Source organism: Triplophysa rosa, linkage group LG1 (assembly GCF_024868665.1).
Source record: "Triplophysa rosa linkage group LG1, Trosa_1v2, whole genome shotgun sequence".
Classification (NCBI taxonomy): Eukaryota; Metazoa; Chordata; class Actinopteri; order Cypriniformes; family Nemacheilidae; genus Triplophysa; species Triplophysa rosa.
Window position 1 is genome coordinate 31,343,345 of NC_079890.1, and position 20,247 is coordinate 31,363,591.

General features: G+C 41.2%; 1 protein-coding gene across 1 annotated transcript in view; it reads left to right on the forward strand.

The window, feature by feature from the left end:
* Positions 1-3,182: 3,182 nt before the first annotated feature.
* Positions 3,183-20,247, forward strand: part of LOC130549411 (pyruvate carboxylase, mitochondrial-like) — a 127,677-nt gene continuing 110,612 nt past the window's right edge. Inside the window, exons 1-2 of the mRNA XM_057326652.1 lie at positions 3,183-3,208; positions 8,592-8,754. Of these exons, the coding sequence (XP_057182635.1) occupies positions 3,183-3,208; positions 8,592-8,754 (189 nt within the window). The remainder of the gene's footprint in view (positions 3,209-8,591; positions 8,755-20,247) is intronic.

Genomic DNA, 20,247 nt, shown 5'->3' on the forward strand with positions numbered 1-20,247 from the left:
CGTTCTGTCACGCCAGAAGGACGGGAGTCAGATGCAGGGTCACAAGAGCTTTATTGGGAGATCAAACAGAACTTATAACAGGGTAAGGCAAACAGAAAATCACAGGGAAAAGGGCACGAGCGCTCGGCTGGGGAAAATGGCGAGGGAAACACAAAGAGTCTGGGTGAAGCTGTAGAGCCAAACTCACGGAGAGAGTCACGGAGAGTACAGCACACAAGCCCCAGTGGTGGGGAACTGGTAATCCGCTGGAACTACCCCGAAGGGAGAATCTGATAAATCCGTTTGAACAACCCCGAAGGGAGAATCTGGTAATCCACTTGAACAACCCCCAGAAGAAGAATCTAGTAAATCCACTTGAACAAACCCCAGTAGGAAGAATCAGGAAAATCCACTCGAACAACCCCAGTAAGAAGAATCTGGTAAATCCACTCGAACAAACCCCAGTAGGAAGAATCTGGTAAATCCACTCGAACCAACCCCAGTAGGAAGAATCTGGTAAATCCACTCGAACAAACCCCAGTAGGAAGAATCTGGTAAATCCACTCGAACAAACCCCAGTAGGAAGAATCTGGTAAATCCACTCGAACCAACCCCAGCAGGAAGAATCTGGTAAATCCACTCGAACAAACCCCTTTGAAGCCACCAGCGCAACGATCTGCGTGAGAAAGGGGACACCAAGCAGGGTGCACAAGAGACTGGAGCATAGACAGACAGAACAAATTAGCCACGAATCAAACTGGACCAGACAGGACAAGACTCGACAAGAAAATACTAGACTGGAAGTCAGGCGAACTAGAAAAAACTAACGGACTGACAAGAAACCTAGGAATTCAGTGAGAATAAGAAGGGAGAGAGAAGATTAGCGCGAGTGGAAACCGGTGGGGTGTGATTAGCAGAAGTAGAAACTGGTGTGCGGTGATGAGTGGATAACAAGGAGGGCGGGGCAACCAAAAGTAAAGACCAAGCACGTGTAGAACTGTCAAAAAGGTTTGTCCCATGTGCTCGGCGAAAAGAAACGTAAACAAGACAAAACCAGCAGGTGCTCAGACCCGAAACCTGACAGATGCAGTTTGTTGAGGCTCCAGTGGATCTTGGCTGGAAGTGATCAGAGAGAACCAGTTTTATGCAGAGGATCTGTATCTGGAAAGACGAGGCCGCAGCCTGGCACAAACTTAGGGGTCAAAGGTGTAGTCTTCTTCTAGTCCATCCTTTAGAGATAGTTATACCCTTGTAGATGTGGCACGGACAGTAGAGCTGAAGATCTTTGCCCGAACCCGACGGATCCGACGTGACCCGACGGTTTCGGTCGGGTTCGGGCTTAATTTCTATCATTTTACACGGTCTCGGGCCGGGCTCGGGCTTGCGCAGTAAATGAGCGGTCATGTGATGCATTCCGATTAGCGCGAGAAAGATGCGAAAATGGATGCTGAGGAGGTGAAACGGGGGCTTGCCTCTGGCGATTACATTTTTGTTGCACCAGCAACTAAAGCAAAGTCTGAGGTGAGGAAAAGTTTTGACCATGTGCATAATGAGAATAATGAGCCAGTGGGATATGTGATATGTTACGATGTTACAGAGGACTTATTTTATTTCTTTGTTCCAACTTCCAAGTGGCCTATAGCCTACGTTAGTCATTAATAAATTATGTTAAAACATGTATAAATGAGAAAGAACGAACCCCTCGAACACTAAGAGACTCTTCTTGTGGTCTCCTTTAAACTGTAAGGATATCGATGTGACTGACCCAATCAGGAGATGGCACCGTTGGAGGGAAAGTTAATTGTCTTTGTCTTCCACATGGTGTTTTGCATGTGGAAGCTGATTGGATGCTCACTAAGAAAACTTCTAAGAGTTTAATAAAACTAATATGAAAAGAGTTACCAAGACACAACAAACATTAACATTAAGGAAATCATACATTTGATCTACATATCATCTTGGTTAAATGAGTTACTACAAAGCTAATAATTCTAGTAGTTATACATTCATTCAAACTACTTTGAGTTTAAGACAGACATAAAAACAGACATGGACATTTACAATACATGTAAAGTTAATAAATGAATATATGTACATTTCTATAGAGATGTATTTAGGATTGTATGTCTGTAAAGTGAGTAAAGAGAGTTCATCTCCCTACATTCCATTCGGTTGTAAAATACTCTTATCTTGATGGTTTGGTGTGGGTTGCTATGTCACCAGAGATCTGGTCCTGTGCCTAGGTGTTAGTTGCAGATTGGGGGTAGACCCCCTGGTGACTAGCTTGCTGGTTGGGTGAGGGGTGTTGTTGTTATATTTAAGAAATATAACTATTGTGTGTCTGATCGGTCTCAGGCACTACAACGGGGAGAGGCTGCTCTCGAGTCTGTCCTGTAGGAAGGCCAACGCTAACCCGATCGGCAACTCCGTGGGTTCTCCCATTGGGAAGAACACCAGGATGAGAAGAGACGCCACTTATAAGTGTATAAACGCCTAATGGCAGGGGCTCTAGCCTGCAGGACGGTTTCTTGACCGACCGAGGCATCCATGCCGAGGGGCCCCTCGGTCAGGGAGTACCAAAGCGGGCAATTGGTGGAGTCCAGGGAGGCAACAGGTCCACCTGCGCCTGGCCGAACCGCTCCCATATGAGCCGGACTGCGCGGGGATGGAGTCACCATTCTCCGCGGGGCGTCCCCTGACGAGAGAGCGCATCGGCTGTCTGGTTCAGGTCGCCTGGGAAGAAGGTGGCTAATGAAAGAAATTGATATGTTGGCACAATTACATTTTTGTTTACAAAACTAATTTCAAACATGAAAACTAGTTTCCAAACTTTTGACTGGTACTGTATATCAAAACTTAGTTTTAGATGAAACTGTAATTGAACACTAGTAGTCCCATCATGAATCCCCTTTTGAAAACCACAGAGTATATCTCTTACTTTAAATCTTTGTGTGCACCACTCCAGTTGCGTCTTTCAATTTTATTAAAAAATGTATCATGTAAATGAATGGTTTAATGCACTCTTGAACTCTTTGTGTTCTCTCTCTCAGACACATTTCACTCTTTACTGAAGTGTAAGACATTAGACATTCTACACCACACACATTCTCAACTTCCCACACTGTCTCTCAACAGCAGAGACAGACATTAATTATAAGTTACGCTTTTTGAAAATAGAATGATGCCCGGAGGCCTGATGAGGCATGTGTTTTCTGTATGCGGGTCACAGGTGAGACTACTTGTAAAATTTTAAATCACAGGCATTTTTGTAGCTGCTGATGTCCGTAGTGATCGCTTCTTGTGTGTGGATTTTATGGTATTAGAGGACTTTCATCTCACAGCAATTTTTGGAATGTTGGTCTCTAGATTGTTGGCCTGTGGTTGGTTATGACGCAGAAATCTTCACTGAAAACATGAACATTTTTCCATTCAAGTTTCCATTCATCCAATAAACCTCAACTTGAGGCAGAGGCCAAGCACACAGACATATGCATTTTAATTACACTATCTTTTCAGACATTTTCACGATGCAAAAAAATTAACCTTGGTGTATAATGTATTTTTATGCTGATTTGCGGAGGACAACTTTATTGCTTAGGGGTTGCTCATTCATAGCTCAGTGATCTTAATAGAGTTCTCAGTTGTTTCATTTGAGTATAAATTTTGGCCAGGGTGTTTCCTTAAAATTGTTTTGGGGAAAATAAAAACAATTCTTGCAATAAATTGTTGGCATACAGTAAGAGTACAAAATGTGGATAGCATATCTCAGTCTTGGAAGAATTTAATAAAATATTTCAGTTCATATTAAAATCACTGACTTGATTGAAGACCTTTTTATCGTTTCAAATCTGTGCACAGTTTGGGACATTTTAGAGACACATGTGAGATTACTAGCTAATGGAAAAAATGTATTCTCCATTTGAACTTTTATTTATTTGTGGATCCATAGGAATGTTAGCTATGGATAGCTGTCTGTGTGAGGAGCGAGAGAGATAAATAAATAAATGCAAATGCATAACAGCGTGTGTTTTTCAGAACACACAAATAATTTGACTTGTAAACTAAGCTCTGGGAGATTTGTTTACTCTAGCTTTCGATGGAAAGCGTTACCCTTCCTACAAAATATGTTCCTAGCAAAGGACTTTAAAATGTACTTAAATCAATTTCTTTATTACATACTTAACTTAATACCTGAGAACCTCATACTTATCTAGTAATATATCCGGTTTTGTTGCTTATTAAAGAAAAAGCAAAACAGGAATCACCCTTGATGTGATGTCTTAAGGATAAGTATGTGAGTAACATTGGTTTTTCTGTTTGTTAGAACCAAGATATGTTGTTGTTTTTGTTGTCATATTAGCCGTGTGACGGAGCAGTTTTGAGCGTCATTGTTTATCTGGAACCGCTTTAATATTGTACTTGTCCAGATACTGGAGAGAGAGAGCGCGTTGATGCTAAAACTGTATAGACAGCGCGTTTTACTCTCTTACTCAATGATGAATAAACTTGATGAATCCGTGGGTCACATGCGTTCCGAACCGTAGAGTACGATCCGTACGGATCATCCGCGCTCTGTTTCACCACTATACCGAAAGGGAGAGGGAGAGGAAACGTGCGTTGTAGAGTTGTTTGTCCGTTTAGGGCTGCTGTACAAAACATGGCGGCGAATTCAGTGTATGTAGGGCCGCTCTGTATGTAGATATAAACAGCTTATTCTAAGGTATTAGAAACATAACGGTTCATTATCTAAGGTCTTTATACACCTCTGAAGAAATAGTTTTGTATATTATATTGCATTTCTCTCAATAGATCCTCCTAAAAACCCAGTATTGTTCCTTTAAAGGTCCAACCCAGCTAACACAGTTACGTTGTGACGACGTATCTGGACCGGACCATATTCGTTGCTACGACGTACCATAATAACGGTCCAGCGACGTAACTTCATGATTCCCATATTCGTCCTGACGACGTAACTTTGGACGTTGTTGGGACATGGTGATTACCTCCTGAAGACATACCTGGGACGTACCATATTTGTCGCAGCGACGTACCAAATAACGTTTCTGGGACGTGATGAGCACGTCCTAACGACCAAACAGTCACGTTGTTAAAATCTTTTTTATTTATTTAATTTAAACAATTATCATCCCTCACATGGAGGATTAAATTAATTTGTGATTTAATCTGTGCGTTAAAAATTAAAATTTATGCATAATTGGAGTAATTCTCTATTCAAATATGTATAAAGCACAGTATAACGATTATAAAACTCAACACAGCACTGTACATCACAATCAGATATTTGATTTATACTGTAGTACATGACATAAATACTCAAAGACTTCAACACAATATAGAGGATTTAAAGCAGATATTTACTGAAAGGGATGAATAAACATTATGTTTAGGCTTAACATTATATTGTTGTCTTACCACATATGTTTAGCAGGTTGTCCGTTTTTAAAAACAACAATCAAAAGCTTCTTTAGTCATGCTCTCAAACATCAGGGTTCGTTCATTTAAACGCGCCAAATCGATCGAAAATCACTAAAGTATGTGTTTACTCTCACATCTCTAAGGCATAAAGTATAGAAAGAATATTAATAAACCGCTAAAGGAATATCAGGCAGTGACGAAAAAAGAAATGACAGTTAACGTTTAAATGATGAGAGCGCGCGGCTCTTTGCAGAACAGAAAAGGCGCATAAATAGAAACGCAGTTTTAATTGTGGTATCGAATTAAACTCCTGTTTAATAGCTGTCAGGAGTGGGATTTATTGCATTCGTCTTGACATTATAACAGATTTTACTCTAATCATAAATGTTTCACACAATAACATAATAAATAGAAATGACCAGATTCATTAATCAAATGACCAGTGTCCAGGTTGTCTGAAGACCAGTACATCACGTGGCTACAACGTTCTCCATGGGATTAATTCACGATGTTTTTTGAGGACGTGGCTAGGACGTTTCTGGAACGTTAGCAAAAATTCTAAGAAACGTAACGTTGCAAAGACGTCCTCTGAACGTGGTCATAAAGTAATGTCACGGTGACCAAATGAAGACGAACTGGCCATGTCGTCAGAACGTACTGTGTTATCTGGGAATGTGTCATTTTTTCAAGGATCTATTGAGATAAATGCAATATATACATAACTATGTGTTCAGAGGTGTGTAAAGACCTTACTTAATGAAGTGTTATGTTTTTATTAACTTCAAAATGAGCTATTTCTCTCTACATACACTGCGGGTCCCTTGCATGGAATTCGGCATGTTGTTTCTAAAGTAGCTCTACACAGACAAACTGCTCTACAAAGCGCGTTTCGTAAATACGTTATTTCCTTCGGCAAAGAAGCGAAAAAGTTACAGCATCTTAGTCCTGTGTCAGCCTCCGTAGTGCTTCGAAAGGGAGGGGTGGAGTGAGTCGTTTGTTGCAACGTCACAACCTCACCGCTAGATGCCGCTAAATTTCATACTGTGGACCTTTAACCCTAAATGTAACACTTACAGATTCACATTTAAAAATGTATATATATTTATAGGGTGTATTAGAATATAATTTACAATGTTGGTCATGTCAGATTTTATTGTGGTGACATTTCACACCTCTATAATATAGTTATACATAAAACACACACACAGAGACCTTATACATACTGCAAGTTTGGCAATAAATCAGCGATGTGTTTTCTGGCCACTGAAACTATCGCGTCTCCAAAATTGCATTCTCGTTTTTTATAGGCATTCTCAGATTTCTTTTTGTGGGAATAATCTGTATATTTGCACCCGCATCCCACATTTTTTGAATGCACAAATAATGAGGGGAAAAGCTATAAGCAGAAACATGTTGAAAAATAATACTTTCATTATGGTTTAATGTGCTGGGCTCTGGGGCTCTACTCAACCTCCAGGAACAAGCTGCCGATTATTAGCTGGGTGCTCAAGAATATCCAGCGTGTAAACCGCGTACCGCCTCAGAACACTTTAGAGTCTTGCTCTGGTTAAGTACACAATTGGATGCCAAAATTCTTACGCCGAAAATAGTTAAAAGGTACTGTATTCCCTGCAGTTTCTCTGGAGAGGTTCATAATTCATAGAAACGCATAAAAAGCTGTTGTGAGATTTCTTTTGATTTTGTGTGACGTGTGTAGGTGTTTGGGTTAAATTTTGCCTACGTTGTTTCCCTTCTGAAGATCTTTGTTTCCAACAATTAGACAAACGCTTTTCATGTCTTAATGAACTTTTCTTTTTTTTTTTTAACTGTTTCTTTTTTGTTTTTGCCAAATATTCACATCTCCATTTTCAAACCCTTAACCCTTAAATAAATTAAAAATAAATAATGAACTTAATGAACTTTTCACATAATTATTTTGGTATAGTGTTAGATGTACAGTAGGTGGGGTTAGGACATTAGTCAAGTACAAGAAGTCGCTACAGTGTATTTGTTTTTTTGGACAATCATACACGAATATTTATTTTCTTCTTAACGTATGCTGACAGTAATATATTGTTCATTGCTAATGTGCTGTTTTGTTTTATCATGTCTGCTGAGCAGTTTTATCATAGATGTTATGTTTACCTGTACCATTAACAAGCTTTCATTTATCATTTCTCCTGGCACTAGACCGCTCTGCATCACCGCACACTGTAATAAAACAGTTTAGAATATGAGCGGCTCTGTGCATTACAATAGTCCGCTTGGACACATTAATAACACACAAATGCCAGGGAGGCAAATAAATAAGCAGTACACAAGTTACACACCTGAAAAGCATAAATGATTATAGAAAAGGATTCACGTTTTGTTAGAAAATTTGGTACGCTTTAAAAAGTCACCTCCACAGTTGATGATACTGGAAATGACAGATGGACGCGTTGCTCTTTCCGTACATCCGAGCAGATCTGTGTGCCTCTAACTTACACTGTATATTTGCGGTGACAAGCTGAAGATCTGTACAGATGTGTGGATGTTAAACACTATCCGGTCTTTAAGCATATTTTTGGCTTTTGCATTGCAAGTCATTAGCTCACCTCCTGTCTTTAAAAGCAACTTCTCATCCACCATATGCTGTTCTTCTAGTTTTTTAATAACTTTCCCCCCCGCACACTTTTTTCCTTAGAAGTGGTTTATCGACTTTGTTCAACAGCAGATTTTAGCTTTCAGTCCTTAAAGTGATTTTCTAGATACTTCCTAAGGTAGTTTTGCGAGCAAATAAGTTATTTGGGCTAAATGCTGTTTGTGTAATCATTTTAATTTACCATTTAATCTGATTCCACATGACGTCATGGACTCCAAATTAGGTCTGAAAGATTTTAATTAGATGAATTACTGAAGAATTGATTTGGATAGGCCATTAATAGAAACTCAATCACGAACAATGAGGACGTTTACATTATAATTGATTGGAATGAATCAAAAGCAGATGGTTTGATATTAGTGCGAGTTGTAATTGAGCAAACTTTCTTTCATGGATAAACATTTCAAAAGAAAGATCAGCAAATTAATTACACAGCTGTGATTGTCAGAGATAAAAGTGAGATTGGTGTTTCAAGCTTTAGGGTTTGTTTATCTCTTAATGCTGATAACGCCTCTCTCTCTCTCTCTCTCAGTGTGGATTTGGTGCACGCCCAGATCCGCGTGTGTGAGGGCCGCAGTCTCCCTGAGTTGAGTCTCGAACAGGACAAGATCCGCATCAATGGTTGTGCCATTCAGTGCCGGGTCACCACAGAAGACCCCGCCCGTGGTTTTCAACCTGACACAGGTCGCATAGAGGTATGCCTGCTAGCAAATTACAGTCACATCACTTTCATATCCACTTTTAGTGTTATGAGAGTTGTTTGGTTAGGTCTATTGACGCAGCGGTGAGAAAATAGGGTTTGTGTCCAGGAAGCAAGCAGGGCACCTTAAATTGGTATTTTACAGTCTGACCATTAAAGTGGCCACATTTATCTGAACTTTTTTTTTTGCACTAAAACAACACGCGCGCTTTCACAGTGGCATTATTTTGATGAGTCATCGAGCAGCACTGATTGAAAGTGATTTTCAGCGAGTGCTCTTGTGGAGTTGAAAAAAGGGGACAACCGGCATTCTGTGCTGCTCGATTTGATGCACCATTCTGATCCAGTGTGGACATTTTAATGTTAGCGAGACGACCATCACAGAGGACAATTAGTCTCATCCGTCTGTTTGTGTTGGACGGTGCTAAGAAACTGCTCTTAGCTCTCTGCTTTTATGGGGGATGAAAGTAGACTTTACATAATGCCAGTGCCACTGTGCATCAACAAATAAACATAGCGGAGTACTTGTACATCGTTACTAGCCGTTTCATTCTAGGGAATTTGGACGTTAACCCACAGTGCTATTAAGACCGGATTTCCAAGAAAAACAAACATGCATTTAGTTTCTATTCAGTTACCTTTTAAGGGGAAAAAGAACACTTTTTACTCCTTTAACAATCCAATAATGACCTTTAAAATACCTTTTGTAGTATTGTGTTTTGCAGGTCACTGTGACATTCTTTTTTTTTATTTTGGCAGACAAGCCAACCAAATTATCCTCTTGAGCATTTATTTGCTGTGTGTCGCTTTGACCCGTTTTATTTTTTGACAGATTTACTGGAACTTAATTTCAGTGTGTCAGTCTAAAACTTCATGACTTCCTCTACAGCTATGATTTGACCGTGGTGATGTCATTTTAATAATCACATGCATAAACAAAGATGCTGCAACAATGCTGTTACGGCGTCAGTTTGACTCTGCGCCTATGAAAGCTACACAAAGTACTAAATAAAACATCAAAATATTACTTTAAAGGAACCTAATTTCAGTTAAATCTATTGTATTGGCTTTATTTGTCCTTATGTACTCCAGTTACATTACATGTATAATTTATTTCCTTGTATAACATTAAATTAAAGTTAATGTAGGCAGAAGTTTGATGAAATCAGGAGACAAAGTAATTATTTTAGTTGGATGCATTTGTGGCTAAATAGCTTTCAGTCTTAATTAATTTTATGCAATTACATACAGTAATTTACTAATCGCATTAGTCTGATGGATGGGTGGAAGTGGGGTGATTCAGAGATGCACCAAGAGTGTTTAAGTTGTTTTCGGAAGGTGCACACTACCAAAGAATAAAGCTTAGTTCTGGCAGGCCACGTAAATCAAGCTCGCATCAGCTTATCCACATCTACTTATATGACGCTATCACAGCTTCCATTTTAAATTCATTCAGCTATAAACATCGCACTGCGCCGCGTCCGGTGTAGACACGGTATCACACGGTGATATATTTAATCCAAGATAGAGAGGTTTCAGGAACAAGCACAACACCATCATACACACAAACAATACCGGACAAAGGAATGGGGCAAATGAATTCTTCTTCTGTGTGACAAGCGAATGTCAGAAGCATAAAGTTACGCAACGCCACCTTGTGTACCGATGTATTTCTGTTTTTCATTAAGCGCCATCTATGTCAGGGAGTGAATTTGCACGTTCACTCTGCTCATCGCCAGTGAAAATCGTTGGGTATGAACACCGAAAAACGTCTCAAAAAACGCTGGTAATAAGCGTGTGCGATTTCGCCCCGGTGTGTACGAGCTTTTTGACTTTCTGATATTCCTCTTCATAAATCTCAATTATTGAATTATGTGTTACACTTAATTGTCATTAAGACCTAATGGCATCTGTTTGTTCTGTTCTGTTTAGCCAAAAGGGGGCTTATAGCTTCTCTCCCTACTCTTAATTATGCTGGATGGGCAGGAAGTATTGCCCAAAACAGAACCAAACCGCCAATCTAAATTGTATGCTAATTGTCAATCAATTTTGACGTAATGCTTTGTGATCCTGACAGAACGAAGTTGTTGTTAAAAAAATAAAAAATTAAAGTCCCAGTGAAATAGAAAATTAAAATTTTTTCATGAAATATTGCAGCGTTTATTGTAAATAGTTTATCAATGTGGGTCATTATCTTTTTAAAATTCATGTGCCCTCATAATCTTTAGTTAAAATAAAAAAGGGATTTCCTTTCTGTAATGACTATCCATCTTAAATGACGTACAGTGGCTTGCAAAAGTATTCATCCCCCTTCATTTTATTCACATTTTGTTATGTTTGATTATTTTTTTTACATTAATCTACACTCCATGCACAATAATGACAAAACAAAAAACTGATTTTTGACAGCTTTGCAAATTTATTAAAAATAAAAAACAAAAATAAGTACATGAAATGAAGGGGGATGAATACTTTTGCAAGCCACTGTATGTTAGACGGCTTGGGCGGAGCTCCTCCCCTTCAAATCCATTTCAAAATGCAACGGCGGTTTTATACATCCAATCGAAGCTCAGAGAAAGACGAAAGCCCCGTCCACTATTTTTCTCATTTTACTCGGAAATTTGTCCAAATACGGAAGTAAAAACAATCGCAAGTTCCGGTTCACGGGGACTTTAAGGTTTAAGAATAATTTTGTATTCAAAACGTGACTCCCTGAATCGAAATTGTGTTGAAATGTGAGGTTTCAGGTTAAACATCTCCGCTCTAACTGTAGTTAGAAAAGGTGCTTATAAGAATTTATCTTTCATGAATTGGATGTGCTATTTGACTCATCAGAAAAGCATTAGTTTTGTAAAAGATGAGGAAGTTAGACCGAAGGCCGTTTGGAATAAAACAGAAACAAGACTTTCTCTCTCATTCTCTCTGACTCGACCCTTTTCTCATTATTTCTTACAGTACATCTCACCTGTGTGAAATCTCCCCTTATCTTTTCTTTCTTTATACACGCTTCCCTTTCGCCTACTGTAATAACAGATGCCAGAGTCTCTTGGGGTGCTCGAGTTTTTCCGCCTCAACTTACATTACAAAAGTAACATTTTTGACATTAGCACATGATACTTTGATCTGTGTTAGTGAGTGAAATGATACAAATCTCTACACTTTAGTATCTGAGGCCGTTTCACTAGGATTTCTATTTCATTTTGCTTTCTTGGTCGTGTTGTTCATCTATTCGTCAGTCTCTGAAATGATAAATTAAGGAAATAGTTCACCCAGAAATTAAGATTCGCTTTTATTTATGTGATTCTGACATGTTGCTTATGACTTTTATGAAACTTTCTTGTATTAATGTAGCTTGAAATTATAAATGACCATCCGTTATAAAAGAAAGAAAAGCCCTGATATTCTGCCTCATATCTTATGGAAGAAAGAAAACGGGGGTTGGTACAGCATGAGGGCGAGTAAATGATATCTGAATTTTTCTATTTTTGGTAAGCTTTTCCTTAAATGTCCTGTGTCGCTCTAACTTGCATGCATCCTTTCCTCTTATTGCCTCCGTTTTCTTTCCACTTCATCTGTTTGCTTAATTTTCTCATCCCTGTTTCTCCTCTCCTGGAAGGTGAGACGGCGGACGTGCTCGGAGAGTGGCAGGTCCTGTAAACAGAGATGTAGTTCAGCCGTAAAATGTGTGTTCCTAAAAAAAACACACTGTTAAAAATGCATGCCCAAACATAATAAATCCTGGGGTGAATGAATAAGTCATGGCTTGAGTGCTCCGGAGAGGTAGAAGAGGTGCATGTAGGGAAGAACATGAGAGAAAGCTGACGGAGAAAGAGCTTAAAACGCCCGGCCCAGCACGAGATCACAGCATTTTGGCCAACTGAGAGAAAGAAAGAGATAAAGAAGTGGCGAAATAAAAGAATGACTCCCTGAGCGCGCTGTCCATCAGATAAACAGTGGGAGAAATGGGCCGGTTGAATTAAAGAGTGTTTGAGAATGGATTTCTCATGGCCTGCCGATAGAAGAGTCAAAAGAAGACAGGTATGGAGCGTTGAAGGGAAAGACATAAAGTTTGATTGAGTGATGGGAGGTATTGTTCTGTACTCTATGTTGAAAGACAGAGCGAGTGAGCCATCGGGAGAGAGAGAGGTAATGGATGGATGGATGGATGGATGTGCAGGGTGGAGGAGAGAGGCAGATGCAGACAGTGATGTATTAGGGGCACGCTGATGGGGAGATCAATGGCTTGGACACAATTTGAATTGCATGCACAGTCCCTGTAGCGCACGCGGACGCTTCCTACAATCAGAATAGATCAAATTTCTCAATCACATCTCTTTCACTGCACCTCCTCATTCCATCAGTTTTCTCACTGCAGGGATGAAGCACTGACGCCATGCAGCATGTGTTAAACGCATGCGTTTATGCAGATACACTGTTGTTCAACACTATAAATATCTCGGTATCTGGCTTGATGGCAAACTGTCATGTGAAACACACATAAATGCATTACTTTCAAAGGTTAAAATCCGTATTGGTTTTCTTTACCGCAATAAATCTTCTAAACAACTCCTGGTTAAAACAACAGTGCTTCCTATTTTGGATTATGGGGATATAGTTTACAGGTCTGCTTCAAAAACTCTGCTTCATAAACTAGATGTCATTTATCATGCTGCAATCCGCTTTGTAACTGGAGCTTCTTTTAACACTCATCATTGTCATCTGTATCTATCATTGAATTGGCTTTCTCTTCATTCTCGCAGAAAAATTCATTGGTTTTTGTTTATTTATCAAACTCTTATCGAGAAAACTCCATCTTATTTACAGTTACTTCTTAATATACATAATCCAGTTCATAATTTGCGCTCCAGAGGTATTATCAGTCTTGTCATACCTAAAGCCCATACTTCTTTTGGTCGTTATTCATTTCAGTTTGCTTAAACTGACCTTTTTCAGACCTTAAACCTCAGTTCATTTGTTTCGTTTGCAGCTTTTAAAAGCCTAATTTTGTCATTTGTTCATGATCATTGTGCTTGTTTTGTAGTAAATCGATTGTTTGTTTCTTCACTGTTTATGACTTTGTTTATAATTGTGTTATTTGTGTAATTGTTGTACTGAACCTGCTGATTCTTATGCTGCTTCTTGGTCAGGTCGTCATTGTAAATGAGAACTGGTTCTCAATTGACTTACCTGGTTAATTAAAGGTGTAATAATAATAATTATTAATCATTTCTGTCCTGTTTGACTTTTTTCTTCCACAGAACACAAAAGAAGATATTTTGAAAAATGCTGTTTACTGGACCCCATTCACTTTCATTGGTTTTGTGTTCACACAATAAAAGTAAATAGGGTGCTGTTCAGTTACCAACTTTCTTTAAAATATCTTCTTTTGTGTTCTGCGGAAGAAAGTAAGTCATACAGGTTTGAAATGACATGAGGGTGAGTAAATGATGACAGAATTTAAATTTTTGCGTGAACTTTAATACTGTAACTGAGAGTGTATCTAACACATGCTGCATGGTATATAGACGCTTCTAGCGGCAACAACATAAATAAACTTTATGTGGCCCAAACTTAACTTCCGGTAGACATACACAAAGAGTAATTAACTGTTGAGAAGTTTACAATAACATATGAATATAGATCACTATTAATATATATTATTAAATATAAAATAAATTCTTATATTATAACCAAACACAGACCGGAAGTTAACTTTGGGCCAGGTGCTTGTGTCCGATGAAACCGTCTATATACAGTAGTGCTGTTTTATATAAACAATTTTATTAAATTTGGTTTTATTTATTACTTTAGAACCTGCGAATAAAGTTTCAGGATTTTGAAAACATTCGTAAGATTTCTACTGTCCTCTCCAACCTGTCACTTAAATTCAAACAGTATGGCAGTATGATTTGTGATTTATTAATGTAATATTTTACATTTAAATGACTAGTAGTCTTAGGCTTTTAGTGCCTTTTGTTCTAAAAACACGTGCTCATCCCATATATTCAGCTTGAAGTAATTGTTATGCACCAGATGATACAGCCATCATCCATATGCTTATAAGCCATAATTTTATGTATTTAAAATGCAAACACAGAGGCTGCTCATATTAGCATTCACGCAGTAGCTATACAGTACTTCAAAGAGCTCTCACTCTTTTAGAGATACAGTGAAGCGAGAAACATACAGTAGAAAGCATAGAAGAGCATTTTATATGTTATAAACACTTAAGTTCCTCATAGTATGGAAATATTATTAAAGGGACAGTTCACCCAAAAATAAAATTTCTGTCTTCATTTACACACCTTCGAGTTATTCCAAATCTGTATAAATTTCTTTCTTCTGATGAACACAGAGAAAGATATTTGTGAGAATGCTTGTAACCAAACAGTTCTTGGACCCCATTGACTACCATAGTAGGAACAATTACTATATATATTTTTTTTTGTTCTGTTGAAAGCAAAAGAAGACATTTTGAAGAATGTATGACAGCAAACCGTTATTGGGCACTTTTGACTACCGTTGCCATTTTTTCTACTATGGTTGTCAATGGTGGACATCGAAATCTATGCAGGTTCTGTCAGTAATTCATGACAGAATTTTCATTTTCGGGTGAACTATCCCTTTAACAGTAGCATTATAATCTTCTCATCATTGTTATTAGCCTATGATTATCATATTGATTAAATTCAGCATACTCATAAATATTATTATTGTTATCAGCTTCATCATGTGGTCTCAGTTGTATAATAATTTACACATACATGCATGTACGCATGGAAAAGTGGTGGTGAGGTTTGGGATCAAGTTGAAATGGTTTATCACAGTGTTTGGTCAAAGAGGGCAGTGGAATCACTTCTGTCATAGTGGGGACTTCCATTGACTTCTGATGTTTTTTCTACTCAGCTAATTACATTTTCTGTCCAAATTATGTTCCAAACTTTCATTTAATCAGCATTTATCGATGTATTGTGGCCATTCCAGTCCAGTGTCTGTTGAATTTCAACAAAATCAAACCTCAGGAATGACAAAGACATTCAACAGCAATGTGAAAGACTGACCGTATGACAACAGTTAGCACATAAAAATATATATTTTGAACTTTTCCTAAATACATGTACAAATATTACTGTTTTATTGCTTAAAAGTGAATATGCACTTGTTTTCTTTGCCGTATTTGAGGTCTGAAAAAATACAGAGCACCTGTTATGTAGACCTGCTTCTTCTGTTTTCATTTTCTGCAAATAAATGCAAACAGATTGTTTTTAAATTTGGGAGAAATATTGTTAGTAGTTTACAGAATGAAACAAAAAATAAAATTGTACCTAAACACATACTGTACCTATAAATTGTAAATTCAGAAAAACTGAAAATAATTTAACAATGCTCTCTTTATTTATTCTGCGGCTGTATATAAAAGTGGTCCCCACAATATGTGATTTTTCCTGTACACGCACATACAAACCATATATCTCTAATGGTGAAAATTGGCAGATCTGCTGTGTTTATTCTACTCACCTCAATCTATAAGCATAGCAATATCACCACAGAAAAATGATTGATTGTTATACGGGGAAAGCCGGGCAGTAACCGTGCTGAGGGGAGTGGATGGAGATATAGAGATGTAAAGAGAGGTGCTTTGATGTCTTCACTGCTTAATGTATTCCATTCATTTCTGCCTACCGTCTCTTTCCTGCAGAGCCCAGGGGGTCTGGTTCACTCACTCACACACCCACCCTCCCTCCCTCACACACAGACCTCCCACACTAAACTGCAATGCCACTATAATTAATTCAGTAGAGATCTGATAACTGAGTAATCACAGGTGTACCACACACACACACACACACACACACACACACCTACTGTTCTTCTGTTTATTTCCTACTAGTGTTCAGACATTCCTGAACTTTCTCTGAGGAATACAATAGACTGTCGTTTGACAGCACATGTCAATGTAAGAAATCATTTTTTTATTAAAGGGCAATAGGGTGTTATTGAAACTCAGTTGATGTGTGGTGCCAGAAGTGTCATGGGTTTGACTCCCATTGAACATGTGCTAAAACTGTAAAGCGTGTCATTTTTTTTGGAGGATCTATTGACATTAATGCTATATAATATACTTTACTATGTCTTCAGAGGTGTATAAAGACCTTACACAATGAAGCGTTACATTTTTGATACCTTAGCTATTTCAATCTACACACAGTACACCGCAGGTCCCATTGCATGACATTCTCCATGTTGTTTCAGTAGCCCTAAACTGCTCTACAGTGTGGGTTTCGTAAATACGTTATCTCCTTCAGCAAAGATGTGAAAACACAATGGCTGCATCTGAAATGGCATACTCAATGAGTAGGTACTTAATTTCAGTAAGTACTTACTTAATGAGGATAAATGGGTATTTACTGTTTTGCCTGAATGTGTGTAGTATGAATGCGATCCGGTGTAATGCAGAGAAAGGCACCCCTGCCAGATTATGCACTCTCCCTCCCCACAATGGTTTAGGATTAGGTGTTAGGGGAGGGGTTAGGATTAGGTGTGGGGAGGGGTTAGAATTACGCCCAATCCCAATTCTATTTTCTACCCCTTCGCCTACCCCTCGCCCCTTCCCCTTGAAATAAAGTGGCAAGGGGAAGGGTTACAAATTTTCCGCTAAGAAATGGGACACCACTACTACACTATATACGTAGTTATACGTCATCATACGTCGTTGCTAGCTCCTAACGTTACATCAGAGGACATGCGCCGATGCGCCGGGTATATGACATAAAAATATATTTTCTAATATCGTGCAATCAGTGCTGTTCGCTAGCAAACTTTAGCGATTTTTTTTGCAAACGTTAAAAGAACATCACCGTAAATACAAACGCAAGATTGAATGTAACATACTGTGACAGGCAGAGCAACGACACGTACACAGTAGGTAAAGAGTATGACCCCGGAGGGTAAGTTTATTGATAGCCTCCCGGAGGAGACGAAAGAAGTACAGGGTTGGGGAGCCGGGTCAATCCTATCATCGGATCCGTTACTCTCCAGAGCCGAGGAGGGTATGAGTCGTTGGGCCGGCCTGTCCAGTTGCTGCGAGTAGCGGGGCGGGATGGGCGTTCCTTCCGGTCGTTCGCTCAATCGTCCGAGTCTGGAAAAAAACCACAAGAACAAAGCTTGAGTGTGATCTCTGTGCTCTGGAGACGTTGCTCACCTTCCTGCGATTGCCAGCGGCTTTTATAGCCGTTTGGCACGAGGCACTGATGGGCGGCAGGTGTGCCGCTCTGATTTCCTCCGTCTCCATGGCGACGCTGATTGTGCAAGGGGTGACTCGTCACACTCCCCCCCCCAAAGCGTCGACCTATTCCTCTGAGACGTCCTGTGGACCTCCGGGGAGAGACCTTGGGTGGGAGGGGGGAAGTTACCTGACCGAGTTGTCCATCCTGACCACATCCTCGACAGACCGTCAGCGTTGCCGTGGGAGGCCCCGGCCCGGTGTATCACTGTGAAGTGGTAGTCCTGGAGAGCTAGGAACCATCGTGTGACTCGGGCATTGGTATTTTTGGCTTTCGCCATCCACTGGAGCGGGGCATGGTCGGTCACTAACGAGAAGCTCCGTCCCAGAAGATAATATCGCAGCTCCAGGACTGCCCACTTTATAGCCAGGGCCTCCCTCTCCACGGTGGCGTACCGGCTTTCCGCGGGTGTGAGTTTCCGGCTAATGTACACCACCGGATGCTCCACTCCGTTGGGTGTCTGCGATAGCACCGCTCCCAGGCCGGTGTCCGAGGCGTCGGTCTGGAGGATGAAGGGGCAGCCGAAATCGGGCGCATGCAGTACCGATGCGGACGACAGTGTCTTCTTTAGGGCCTGGAATGATCGCTCCGTTTCCGGGGTCCACTTCACCTCCTCCGGCTGCCCCTTCCTGGTCAGGTTGGTCAGGGAGCTGGCTATGGATGAAAAGTTGGGGATAAAACACCGATAGTACCCCGCTAGCCCCAGGAAGGCGCGTACCTGGGATTTGTTGTTGGGTCGGGGAGCGTCCCGGACGGCCTCCACCTTTTTCGTCTGGGGTTGGATAAGGCCTCCCCCCACCCGATACCCCAGGTACTGGGCTTCGGCCAGTCCGAGGTGGCACTTTTTGGGGTTGGCCGTCAAGCCTGCCTTCCGAAGGTCCGACAGCACTCTTCGCAGTCTGTCCAGATGGTCGTCCCAGGACCCCGAGTGGATGACTAGATCATCTATATATGCGGCTGCATAGGCTTGATGGGGCCGCAGCAAGACGTCCATCATCCGTTGAAACGTGGCAGGTGCCCCATGCAATCCGAATGGCAGCACGGTGTACTGCCAGTGTCCAGAGGGGGTGCTAAATGCGGTTTTCTCCCGGGACTTTGGAGAAAGGGGCACCTGCCAATATCCCTTTGTTAGATCGAGGGTGGAGATGAAGCGGGCTTTCCCCAGCCGGTCCAGGAGCTCATCCACTCGGGGCATTGGGTAACTGTCGAAGCTGGACACCTCATTGAGTCGCCGAAAGTCATTACAAAACCGGAGAGTGCCGTCTGGTTTCGGGACCATTACAATGGGACTGGACCAGGGGCTGCGGGAGGGCTCTATTACCCCCAACTCTTGCATTCTGGTGATCTCCTCCTCTATAGCCAGCCGACGAGCCTCTGGCACCCGGTAGGGCCGCTGTCTCACCACGACTCCAGGTGGTGTTCGGACCTCGTGTTGAATCACCCGAGTCTGCCCGGGCTTTGGGGAAAAGACGTCCTGGAACTGACTGACCAGGGAGTGGAGATCTTTTTTCTGGAGAGGGGACAGCTGTTCTCCCATCTGGATCACTGGCGGGTTATCCAGGGCGAACGCGGCCATCTGGGCTGGGGTGGCGACCCATTTCTTTAACAAGTTGACGTGGTACAGCTGCTCCTCCCGTCTCCGTCCCGGCTGACGGACCCGGTAGTTGACTGGCCCTACCTTCTCCACAACGGTGTAGGGTCCTTTCCAGGAGGCCAGGAATTTAGAGGTGGCTGTGGGGGTCAGGACCAACACTCGATCTCCAGGCTGGAATTCCCTCGGTTGGGCGGGCCGGTCATACCACCATTTTTGGGCACGCTGGGCCTCGACGAGGTGTTCCTTCACTATCGGCATCACCCGATCTATGCGATCTCGCATCTGTTGGACGTGCTCGATCAGGCTGCGGTGTGGGGCTGGTTGTTGTTCCCAGGCATCCCGGGCCACATCCAGCAGCCCTCGAGGCTGCCGGCCGAAGAGGAGCTCAAACGGGGTGAAACCGGTAGACGCCTGGGGCACTTCTCGAACACCGAAGAGCACGTAGGGCAGTAGAAGGTCCCAGTCGCGCCCGTCCTCTGCCACCACTCGACGGAGCATCCTCTTCAGGGTCTGATTGAACCTCTCAACCAGTCCATCGGTTTGGGGGTGGTAGACGGATGTCCGCAGCTGTCTCACCTGAAGTAGGTGGCAGAGGTCCGCCATCAGCCGA